General features: G+C 38.3%; 1 protein-coding gene across 3 annotated transcripts in view; it reads left to right on the forward strand.

Annotated features, from left to right (window-relative positions):
- Window positions 1-10,178, forward strand: part of arhgap4b (Rho GTPase activating protein 4b) — a 45,211-nt gene that overhangs the window by 23,418 nt on the left and 11,615 nt on the right. For 2 of the 3 annotated variants that reach the window (XM_015033304.1, XM_015033301.1), the window contains exons 3-13: window positions 1,760-1,931; window positions 2,055-2,217; window positions 4,996-5,058; window positions 5,174-5,347; window positions 5,562-5,690; window positions 6,330-6,551; window positions 7,457-7,558; window positions 7,684-7,872; window positions 7,954-8,038; window positions 8,942-8,969; window positions 9,348-9,447. In XM_015033304.1, the coding sequence (XP_014888790.1) occupies window positions 1,760-1,931; window positions 2,055-2,217; window positions 4,996-5,058; window positions 5,174-5,347; window positions 5,562-5,690; window positions 6,330-6,551; window positions 7,457-7,558; window positions 7,684-7,872; window positions 7,954-8,038; window positions 8,942-8,969; window positions 9,348-9,447 (1,427 nt within the window). Of the gene's footprint in view, window positions 1-1,759; window positions 1,932-2,054; window positions 2,218-4,995; window positions 5,059-5,173; window positions 5,348-5,561; window positions 5,691-6,329; window positions 6,552-7,456; window positions 7,559-7,683; window positions 7,873-7,953; window positions 8,039-8,941; window positions 8,970-9,347; window positions 9,448-9,912; window positions 9,941-10,178 lie in introns of all 3 variants that reach the window. The other variant, XM_015033302.1, reaches the window with a different exon arrangement.

A 10,178-nucleotide genomic window follows, 5' to 3' on the forward strand; every position in this document is an offset into this window, starting at 1 on the left:
GAGAGGAGAGGAGAGGAGAGGAGAGGAGAGGAGAGGAGAAAGAACTGCTGTGTGAACAGTCACTTCAAAATAACTACTTGAAGAATTGTTCACAGTCAATAACCTAAACCTCAAAGTTGTCAAATTTTATTCATTTGAAAGTTTACAAAACAGATCAGGTAAATTGGAGCGTCAGAATGTAAGTGGAAAAATTTGCTTAGGGGATGCAAAGTTTGCTAAACATTTCAATGTTAAGAAATGCACTAATAGTGCTGAACAAAAAAATAGCAATTAGCACATTAGTGGAAGTGTGTCCAAAACTATGACAGACCAACACAAAGTAGCAAGGTAATTTGGAACTCTAACACTGCACAAAACATTTAAACATTGCTGTTAGCATCATGGTGTTGGGATGCTATTCTTTAACAAGGACTTTGAAGCTGTTCAGAACTAAATACAGGATTTCCTGCAGGCTTCACAAAGTCTTCTGTGGTTGAATAGCTGCTAACTCAATCACATTATGACATAGAGGAGATAGCAATGTTTTATAAATCTTAAAAACTGGTAGAATTTTGTGTTCAGTATTCAGTGTCATCAGGCAATATCCTGATAAAGTTCTGCAAAATTTTCCTACAAAAGCAACATACAGACGCTTGTAAAGCACAGTTCCTTCATTGAGGAATGCATATAAAACGGTAAATCTGCTCTTTTGTCATGAAGTTGCTGGCAGTGGAACTCTGTTAACTGCACTACATATTAAGGTTATGAACAAAATCATCATGCTATTGTAGTTTCACTCAGCTTTGCTTCTATGGAAGCAGAGTGTTCTCACACCATTTGGAATACTGCCCAGTATCACATTCCTCTGTTTTCGACGGTCTTTTAGTGTTTTCCTCTTGACATTTACTTCTTTTTAGTCCAGTTCTTGCACATCACTGTTTGTGATAGATCTCCTCAGGATGTGCAAATCTCTGAAGACTTGACTTGTGGCAGACAGAGAAGCATGGGAAGGATTTTAAAAATAATCAACTGTAGCAGACTGTTTCTGAGAAGTAAAAAAAATTAAAAGCTGAGCAAAGGCCTGACTTGAAACTTGAGAGATGCATTTCTCATAGATATAAATAAAGAAATGGGAACTTGTACTATTCAACTGTGTAAGGGTCAAATTTAAAATAGATACTTCGCTAAATGCTTGTCAAGTCTGTCTAACTAAGTTTGCCCTTTGATTGGTCACAATTATTTTGTCCCAGTCAAGATTTCTTTTTTCTCAGATACATTGAATGTTAAGAATTTGGTGATACCTATGGCCAAATCAGTCAAAATTAATGCCATGATGCTAAATGCAGTTCAACTTAAGCGTACTGAATTATGACTATATCTCCTGTAACTGTTTACATTCTTCACTGGCATGATTTTTAATTACTTGTCACAAGGTCAAGCTTATTCACATGTGATTTAATGTAATCTCTTAGTTAATTGCAAAATTGTGTTTTTCCGAAATTAGCAGAATAAAGATTTGCACACATATGTAATTGAAAAGCAGCTGGTATGTATCTTTTATTAGTAAAGAATGTATATTAAAATCTAACACACTGTAAATAAGCATATTTATAACTAGTATTAGCTGTTTATATTTTTAGTTTAATGGAAAGACTAATGACACCTCTTGTTTCAAAATAGCATCCTATCTCTGTTCACTGTGTTTTCACATGTCAGCATGCTTCCAGGGTCATTAATATGTATTTATTCTGTCTTTCTCTCTGTCTCTCTGACTTACCAGACTTGCGGGCCCAGCTGACAGACCAGATAAAGATTTTAGACTCCCAGGTGGAGGTGAAGCAGCAGCAGCTCTCAGACCTGTCTGAGTTTCTCAGGCGCCGAGGAGACATTGAGACTGAATATGCAAGAGCCCTCGACAAACTAACCGAGAGGTTCACTCACAAGACTAAAAAGTAAGGGATGAGGTTGCCTTTCTGGTCTCCGGAGAACAACCTATCGCGCCTGTTTCGTGTTGTCAAACAGGCGTCCATTTAAAGGACGGGGCAGTGATCATGTTATTGTCCATCCATCCGCAGGAAGGAGCAGTGGGGTCAGTCTGTGTGTCAGGTCTGGTCCGTTCTGCTGACTCAGACCCGTCTGGAGAGCCGAGAACACGCAGCGCTGGGGGACACCTGCTTCAACACGCTCACATTGAGCCTGACACACAGTGCCGAGGACGCACACCGCCTGCACAAAAAGGTGAAAGCAACGTCCACCATCGCATACGCAACTTTACGGAACAGCAGAGCTCCAAGAGCTTCTTCGTCTACCTTTGTTCATTTGTTCCAGTAGTGAGATCAGCAGCCTCATTCGTTTATAAAGTCCACAGGATACTGTTTGAAATTACTGCTTGTCAATGACGTTCTCTGAATCTTTTTTGCACTTTGAAATTTGAGCTGAATCTTAATTAGGTTTCAAGAGTTGTTTTATAGCAACTGAGAGTTTTTTTATTTTGGACCAACCCCAATCAGAAGCCTTTCACCTTCTAAACTCTGAGACGTTATTGCAACTAATAAAAAAAATTTAAAAAAAAGTGCACAACCTTAAAAACAACAATACAATACTGACTCCTTTTAGAAAGATTACACAATACCTCAATTATTTTTCTCAAAAGAAATATACTTCTTTGAAAATGTATTCTTTACTTTTCATGATTAAAAAAATATCAAAGTAAGCCAAACCCAAGTAAGGTAAAAGAAAATACCTCAAAGCAATTGGATATCTTTGCAAAACAACAGTCATCTTTTCCTTCCATAAGTCGGTCTTTCTTCAGTTATAGTAATAAATATGAGTGGAATTCTTTTTAAATTCTTTTTAAATTCTTTTGTATACAAGACTTCAAAATTTTAAAATTTAAATGAATTAATTTTGAGTTACAGAAAATATGATTATCACTATTAATTAGGTTAAAATTAAAATTGTGACTTAATTTCATGACTATGCTCTGAGGTCTGAGTGTCAGTTCTGAGCTCTACTCTGGTTCTCTCATGCACAGATGTGGCTTAGAAGGAGATCTGAGCCTCAGACAAAGATGAGGTGACCAACTGGGCTTCTCCTTATCTATTCTTCCTTTGTAAATGTCATAGCAAAGGTTGGAAAAACAGTTTGTATTTGAAAAAATAAAAAACAAATGTACTATCTAGTTAACCAAGGAGAAAGAGGGCAGGTTGTTTCACATGTTAAACATATAATTTATAGACACATGAGATCTGAAAAGTTTTCAGAACTCCCACATTGTCTGTGTACTCTCACGGACAATGTGGAGTCCGTGAGAGTACGGACTCCACATTGTCCATACAATATGGACAATTGTACGGACAATTGTTTGTTGTCTTTCTGGTGTGAAAGTGCCTTTAGATTACATCCATAATTTGAGGTTATGAATCTGAAGGTAAACTGGAAACAAAATGTAGCAAGAATATGTTCTTGAGTGTTTTGTTTTTTGTTAATTACTACATACAGTATATTTCATATTTGTGGGAAACAGAAACTGCATTTCTATATGATATCATTTGAACTGACATAGGCTAGATGTTGGAATGTATATCATGGACTTCTGCTTCCAACTTTGACTTGATGAGTAATTAAAGACACAGTTTTAGTTTTTAAATCCTGCATTCAGTTCTGCAGAGGACATAAATATACTGCTGTGCTCTGGAGCATAAGTCATTGTATTATTTATGAGAAAATGTCCTAGCCAAAAGTAGAAATGGGCAAGAGGAATATGCTGGGATAAATAAGTCGCCTTCCCTTTTCTCTGCAGAAGAAACCCAGTTGTTTCTTTGGCATTGAAATTGTCCCTTTAATATTCAAGTAAACCAAATCACAATATGTGCCCTATATCAGTTCAACTGAGCTATCTTAAATGTTGCTGATGCAAAGAAACTAATTTAGACATGCATATTTTCTATATTTGTGCTTCCACATTGCCAATGTCTAGCAGCTGCTGTAACAAATATTTCTTAAATTATTAACTGACATATAATGTGTCAGAAAAAAAACACTCACGGACTCAGACACCAAATTCTTTTTCAAAGAGGCTGCTCTTCTTTCTTACATCATTAGCTCGTCTGGATACATGTGCCTACATTCATCTCTTAGGATAAGAGCTACTTGCTACATTAGCTTTGTAAAGACCTTGCTACTCCCTACTGAACATTAATACCACTTGACTCATTGCTAAAGGAACTTATGGTGGCTAAGAATATCAGTTGCTAACGCAGCACCTCAGCAAAAGAGTAAAGAAAGCACAAACTGCTCCCTTACTGTAGCCGCTAGCTGTGCTGCGATGCTAATACTAGCTTACGTCCACAATGGGAGATTTAGCTCCCGCTGAGGTATTTTTATTTCTGTCTTTTTCAGTAACTGTTTCTCTGTACATTTTTACGAGCGTTTCCTTTTCAGGAAATACTGTTGTTGTCTTTATTTACAGTATAGCTGTAAAGGTTTTGTTGAGGTAAATTGCTGCATCAGACTTAAGTTATAACTTTCTAGTGTTATCCATATTTTAGGCTAATACAATATTTTTTTCAATTATACTGTACTGCCAGTTGCAACTTCTGTTTTGTTGCATTAGCTTCATTAGCTACAGCAGAAAACAGATGTGAAATATTATTTTAGTCTTAGTTTACACAAGTCAAAACTTTGGGATGACTGAAAAAGCCCACCAAAGTCACTGTCTTAGTTAACTGGCCAAAGGGTGTTGAAAAAATAATTTTGAACTGTGCAAATATAACCCACAGTGCCACACTCAGCATTGTGTATAAGGCACCATTTATAACCAGAATAAATACTAAAAATATAACACTTACTGGAAATCTATCAAAACATTTTAGAAAATCATCACCCATGCATTGATAAAATGACAGACAAGACCACAAAAATAAAAATCTAGCTGGCCACTATAAATGTGTCTTAATATTTACACATACACTTTTCACATTTTCCGTTAACAATCTACACTTGTGCACATCGCAGAGCAAAGAGGTGGGAATCCAGATGCAGGATGAGCTGCTAAAGGTCACCACTGAACTGCAGACGGTACGTAACACCAGTTATTAGATGGCGTGTGCAGACGGAGTTCATAATCTGGCACGTTAAAAGGACAACACTCTTGATTTTGCTCACGACACGTTTTGTTGTTCTGCATTTCAAGGCTCTGAAGACCTACAACCAGTACCACACAGACTGCCTGACAGCTGAGGGAAAACTGAAGGAAGCCGAGCGTCTGGAAGAAAGGCACACTGGGAAGTCGGCCGAGCTTGGCCCCGGCCAACTGGCAGGGCAGCGGCGGAGCTCCGTCAAGAAGATGGAACGGTTGATGGAGAAGGTGAATGTGAACGTCTGTTGGAACAGAAACAGTGAACAAAACCACAGGAAGTCTTGAAGTGAGGTTACTGCAGCGGAAACCACTTCCTTTTCCTCTTTGAGCTAAATGAGTTCAGGTGTTTTCAACATCTGCAAATGGAAATTTCTGCTGAGTTTTAAAAGTGAGTTTCCTGAGTTTTTTAAAAATGTGATTTTTCATGTGTTTGTGTGAACAGAGACATGGAAAAATGCAGGAGACCCAGCTGAAGTGTACAAAGGCACGAAATGACTACCTGTTGAATCTAGCTGCGGCTAATGCAGCCATGAACAAATACTACCTGCAGGATGTCAGCACTCTCATTGACGTAAGGAACATTTCTGGGGATTTTGAAAACTACTCACAAGTTTGTTTGCTTTCAAGTGCAGTTATGCTGCTGTTATGATGAAGGGTTAGGTTTGTGGTCATTTATGTTGAAGTTTTGTAATTAATAAGCTCTATCAATTTAGTTTTTCTTTGGGTAGTTAGAATATAATGAAGTTAGTTTGGAGCCAAAATCTGTAATTACTTTTTACATTTGGAATTGTTAAGATGGCATTAGTAACTTTTATACGCTTTCATTAATTTAAGAGATTAAAGGGTGTGGAGATGTCTTTTGTTTGCCAAATGTCCGGCGTGACCATTTTTTGAACGTGTAGGGTCAGATTAAGTTAGCTTTCGTTTCCATCTAAGTTGCACAACATTTTTAGTTATTGATTTGTCTATATTTTTGTTTGAAATAAATTACATATAATCATCAAATTATCAAGTCAGAAGTTCATCTAAGAAACAAATCATCTGTTGTCACCCAAAAAAAAAAAAAACCTTTCACTACCCACGGCCATTTTTGGAATAGTTTTTGGTTTTTGGATCTTAGAAAGCAGTAACAGTTAGTACATAGCAAAGATTTCTCAAAAACCTTTCACAAGTCCTACATAATCTTCTCTTTGCTTGTTTCTCCTGGCAGTGCTGTGATCTTGGTTTCCATCTGTCCGTGGAGAGAGTGATGAAGTGCTACCTGGCCAGCAGGTGGCGGATTCAGAAGACGGAGGAGACCGGGCTGAAGCAGCTGGAAACTGCTGTGACATCCCTGGACCAGAGTGGAGACAGGGATGCGTTGCTACAGCAACATGATGCCGCCTTCTGCCTTCCGTTCAGATTCAACTATCACCCACATGAGGGTGACCAGGTACTGTGACTCTTTGTTGCTATGGTGTCCAGTGCCAAGATGAAACATCCTGGATGTCCAACATGAGTTAAAAGTATTTCAACCCACTTGAGGGTTTTCACTTTTAGTTGCGTTTGAGCCACAAGGTTCGGTGTAGAAGCATAGTTGTGAAATGGAAGTAAAACGATTCATGAATTTCAACACTTTATGGATGAACATCTTAAAAGTGTGGTGTGCTTTTGAATTCAACTGACTCAAACCTTTGAAGAAGTCTTTTATGGGTGAGTCTCGTCAGACTGCAGATTTTGCTGATTTCTTTCCAACATAGCTCCAGTTGTGATAGAGAGTGCCTATAAACATCAACTTTCAAGTCTAATTCACAATTAGATTTAGGCCTGGAATTTGACTGAACCCTTTGAATACATGACAATGCTGTCATCTAAACCATGGGTGTCCAAACCTTTATCACGTGGGCCAAAATCATCAGCTCAAAAGTACTTGCAGATCTAAAAAAAATATTTTTAAAAACTAAAATCTCAAATGGGATTTCTTTTTTCTTTTCAGCTACTCAACAATAAATTAAGCATAAACTATTCAGGTGGGGGGCGATGAATACAAATGCACAACATAGTTTTCTGTTTACGCTTCACAGTAATGTGATATGCTAACGATATTTCATAAAGTAATTTAGAAATATATGGAAGTCTGTGGAGATGCTCAGTGGTCCTACAGTCCTAAATTTGACTTTTAACTGTCCTCAGAGGTATTAGCATGTTTTTGTGTGTTAAAGTTGTTTTTTCCTGTTTTGCCCTGTAAACTGAGCACATCTTGCCCAATGATGACTGGAAATGGATCTAAAGGATTCCTCTAACCAAACCAAACAAGCCTTATTTTTTGGGTCACATTATTTTTTTGTAACTTTTTAGGTGTGCGAGGTGAGTGCGGAGAGCCAGGTAAGGTATGAGCTCGAAACCAGGTTCCAGCAGCTTCAGTCTCGACTCGCCGCCGTCACCTTGGAAACTGAGGAGGTCAGTTAATACTGTGTTTTTTGCGTTATGAACAGCATCACTGCAGGCAATTTGTGTTTTTTGATCAAGAATTGCTCGATGGAAACACAGAAAACACAACTCGATCACTCCTTCCGTCTTTTCAGATCAGTAAAACGCTTAAAGCCACGCTTGCTGCCTTGCTGGACTCCATGTGTGACAGCGAGTGCAACCCCTCCCCCGACGTGTCTGCCAGCCTATCACACGAGCCGCCTGGAGGAATCACAACCACGGCGAAACTCTCCCTCGCCAAGCGTCGAGCCAATCAGCAGGAGACAGAGACTTACTACTTAACAGTGAGTTGGACACATTTCACTACCCCTTTTTTTTTTGAGTGATCTAGTTGTTGATATCTCTCTTTTTTATTATTCATTTAGAAAGTAAAAGAATTCCTCAACAGCAGCTCTCTGGCCTCCAAACTTCAAGCCAAACACGATCTTCTACAAGATGCCATACAGAAAGGTGCTCTTCATATATTTGTGCAGCGTATTAGAAGCAGCTTAAACCCAACATTGCTAATAATCAGTGTGGAGAATTGTGCAAAAGCATTACCAAGAATCTGTCTGCTTTCATGAGGCCCTTCAGGCTAACAGAACATGATGGGCAGAAATGATGAAATAGCCGAACACTAATGGTTTTTACACAGTTCTGTGGAAAATTTATGTGAAACAAAAGATCATGACTAATCTTTCCTCTCATGGTGTTTCATCCTGTTTTAAAGTTATTTTTACTGTGCCAGTACATGACTAAGCTGCACTCTCTCTTGGAAACGGCTTGATTTTGATGGTGGTAGAATCAAGCAGTCCACCACTGTTTATTGAATTATTTATAAATATATGTATATTGATATATATTGATATGTCACAGAATATTAAATTTTTATTTTTTTCATTTTAGGTCTCAGTCAAATTCCAACATTTTCCGTAAAATCTGACAATTATAGTTATTTTACAAAGAGGAGGGCATAAATGTTTCTGTTTCTACAAATAGGAACATTTCAGCTGTAATTGCATCAAATAGTGATTCAACAAATTGTTGAATCACGGGACATACTTTTGGTTTTATTTCTAAATATTTATTTCTAGAAATAAACTCATATGTGATGTTTCTTCCACTTTATTCTTGCTTCTCTCCCAGATATTTCCTTTTTCCATAAAATTTCACTCAAATTTTAAAAATTTAATTTTAAAAATGTAAAAAATTATTGAACTTTGTGGTCATTAATGTGGCAAAGTGTAAAAAAAATGTACATTGCGAGTGAGATTGTAATTGCTTAGGAACTTTACTACCATTCCTATTGCATCGGTTTACTTCTACACTTGTTAGTCTTCCATGTTTCACACTTCTTCTGTATCTTCCTTCCAGCAGAAGCTGTGGACAGCGACCCCTCCAGGTAAATGGGCTCCATGCGCATGTTCAAAAAAAAAAAAAAAAAAGTGTGCCTGAGAGAGGACAGCTGAGAAGTCGAGGGGAGGGGCAGAGGAAATACATGGAGCAAATTTTTAAAAATTGATCATCATAACAGTAAAAATAAATACGATATTACAATGCATAAGTATTTATTTTTTCTCAATTTCGTCTTTATATTTTACTTCTAGACTTTCAGAAACACTGGGAAAACTGTGGATACATGCCACTTTTCTAAAAATTTCAAGAAAGTTAATTGGAAGGACAAAGTACATAAATTAGTGGTGTTTAAAAAACATTTGCACAGATCTGTTAGACATCATTACGTCTTGATTACAAGCATTTCATTTGTTATATTTCCCAGAATGCAATGTACAACTCGGTCAGTCCGGGTTCGGAAGTCCAGGCCAGTTTCCCAATTCTGCCACACACTCTTCACCACAGACATACTCTCCTACATAGAGGTAACACACTCCGACGGCGTGCACACATGCTTTACTGCCCCCCTTTTTTTTTAGTTTGCTGCACTGCTGCTCAGCCCTCCAAAATAAAATCACAGAGAAAATCCCAGTGCTGAAGAACTGAAGGTGGACGTGCACGCTGCCATCATGTGTGCCGTCATGCTTACAGCTTATTGCTGCCTTTCTCTCCTTTCAATCCAAACTCCTCTTATCTTCCCCCACAACCCCCCCGCCGCCCCTTCGCTTATGAAAAGGATTTGAAACGCTGCCCTCTTTGCTTCCTCCTCTCGACTACTCTATCAAGTGTACGTGTGTGTACATGTGTGTGCCTCTTCCCACTGCCTTTAAATCTTTACTTTCCATATTCTCGTTCTCTCTCTTTCTCTCTCTCTTTCTCTCTCTCTGTCTCTCTCTTTTCTAATCTCTGCTTTTTTTCTGTGTCCCTGCTTTGCTGTTGGCATGGCGCAGAAGAAGAAGGAGAATGTCTCGGACCCAGGTACACAGCCACAGCCATGTCTTGCGTGTCGCTTCTGTCAGCCGTTTTTGGAGTTCAAATCCTACGGAGAAAGTTTTAAGCAAAAATCAACGGTGGTGTAGGAAGGCACAGAAAATGTCTCCCTCAAGAACTCCTTATGACTAGAAAGATTTGAACTGTGACTGAATATTAGGGCTCAGAGATTGTCTTTTTTGGGGGGGGGGGGGGGGGGGGGGGGTTTCAAAGATAAAAGATATAA

The sequence above is a fragment of the Poecilia latipinna genome, unplaced genomic scaffold (assembly GCF_001443285.1).
Source record: "Poecilia latipinna isolate Pla-1442-1.1 unplaced genomic scaffold, P_latipinna-1.0 Scaffold263, whole genome shotgun sequence".
NCBI classification, from domain to species: Eukaryota; Metazoa; Chordata; class Actinopteri; order Cyprinodontiformes; family Poeciliidae; genus Poecilia; species Poecilia latipinna.